The sequence below is a fragment of the Eurytemora carolleeae genome, unplaced genomic scaffold (genome assembly GCF_000591075.1).
Source record: "Eurytemora carolleeae unplaced genomic scaffold, Eaff_2.0 scaffold1044, whole genome shotgun sequence".
NCBI lineage: Eukaryota > Metazoa > Arthropoda > Copepoda > Calanoida > Temoridae > Eurytemora > Eurytemora carolleeae.
Window position 1 is genome coordinate 16,051 of NW_019396931.1, and position 1,814 is coordinate 17,864.

The following is a 1,814-nucleotide window of genomic DNA, read 5'->3' on the forward strand; positions in this document are numbered from 1 at the left end:
CGCTTTAGCATTGCTACATTGTCGTCTTCCTATTCCATAGTTTCTGGTTATCACTATACGTATTCTTTGTCTAAGTTACAATCTTTTCTTTTTATCATTTTTTGGTATAGCTTTACGTATTAGGCTTTATTTGATGAGATTTAGTGATATCTTAAGTTCATTCCATTTAAACTTTACAGTCATCAATACTTCACACATTCGATAATTTCGTAGTGTTAATCTTGGCGTTTACTTCATATGCGTAGCTATAGCCAATCCGGAAATCGAATTTAATGACATTGAGGGGCCGCTGAACTGCAAACAGCCACCGGTTCAAATTTGAATTGTCGATTCAGATTTGAATATTCAATCCCAGGATCATTAAATGTGATGTTATATTATTCATTAGTTTAAATGAACACACAGTTTAAAACCAAGAGATTTTAAGACATTGAAAGAGTTTATAAAATGTCGTCTTGACAATATTTTATATTATTATACGTAAATCTCAGTAATTGCAAAAAACAAATAAATAGCCATGAATGTGCAGGAACAATTTGAAAGGGCTCCATATAATCGTTTAATTAAAAAACTAAATATCTGCAGCATTCCATTAACAGAAAGTTAAGAATACGACATTTTATAAATTCTTCCGATGACTCTTTATATTTGAACATAACTGTAGTAAATTGTAATTGGGTTTTATTTTGAGCTGAAACAGACAATTTTGAAAATCTAGAAAGTGAACTTAAGTTTAAAGTTTAAATTTTATCATTGATCTAAGAAATGAGACAAAATCCTTACTTTGTATTGAACCACTCACCTTTGTAAATATTAAATATAAAGCAAACTTTAATTTATCTGAAAGTTTAAAGTTTTGAAAATTTGAAATGATAGATTATCTTGTTATTTCAAAGTTAGAAGTTCCTTCAATAAATTATATTCGCAGTGATGTAAAGCTAATTTAGCTTAGATTGAGTACTCAAAGCTAATTAAGTTTAGATTGAGTACTCTAAGCTAATTTAGCTTAGATTGAGTACTCTGAGCTAATTAAGCTTAGATTGAGTACTCATAGCTAATTTAGGTTAGATTGAATTTTCAAAGCTAATTAAGTTTAGATTAAGTACTCTAAGCTAATTTAGCTTAGATTGAGTACTCTGAGCTAATTTAGCTTAGATTGGGTACTCAAAGCTAAATAAGTTTAGATTGAGTACTCTAAGCTAATTTAGCTTAGATTGAGTACTCAAAGCTAATTAGTTTAGATTGCGTACTCTAAGCAATTGAGTTTAGATTGAGTACTCGAATCAAATTTAGTTTAGACTGAGTATACGAAGCTAATTAGTTTAGATTGAGTACTCAAAGCTTATCAGTTTAATAAGATTGAGTATTGGAAGCTAATCAAATTTAGATTGAGTATTCGAAGCAATTAAGTTTAGATTGAGTACTCAAAGCAAATTAGTTTAGATTGAGTATGCGGAGCTAATTAAGTTAAGATTGAGTATTCGAAGCAATTAAGTTTAGATTGAGTACTCAAAGCTAATTAGTTTAGATTGAGTATGCGGAACTAATTAAGTTAAGATTGAGTATTCGAAGCAATTAAGTTTAGATGGAGTACTCGAAGCTAATTAGTTTAGATTGAGTACTCAAAGCTAATTAAGTTTAGATTGAGTACTCGAAGCTAGTTAAGTTTAGATTGAGTATTCGAAGGTGATGGTTTTAGTTTTGAGATATTCGTTAAGAGCTTCTTTTCCCAGATCTTTGCCAAACCCAGATCTCTTCACACCACCAAAAGGTGCCGCCACATCGGTCTTATTATATCTAAACAAATAAAAACA

At 30.0% G+C, this 1,814-nt stretch overlaps 1 protein-coding gene across 1 annotated transcript in view; it reads right to left on the reverse strand.

Annotated features, from left to right (window-relative positions):
- Positions 1–941: 941 nt before the first annotated feature.
- The window catches only part of LOC111710248 (cytosolic 10-formyltetrahydrofolate dehydrogenase), a 46,312-nt gene continuing 45,439 nt past the window's right edge, over positions 942–1,814 (reverse strand). The window contains exon 31 of the mRNA XM_023484312.1: positions 942–1,797. Coding sequence (XP_023340080.1) covers positions 1,668–1,797 — 130 coding nt within the window. The 3' untranslated portion in view covers positions 942–1,667. The remainder of the gene's footprint in view (positions 1,798–1,814) is intronic.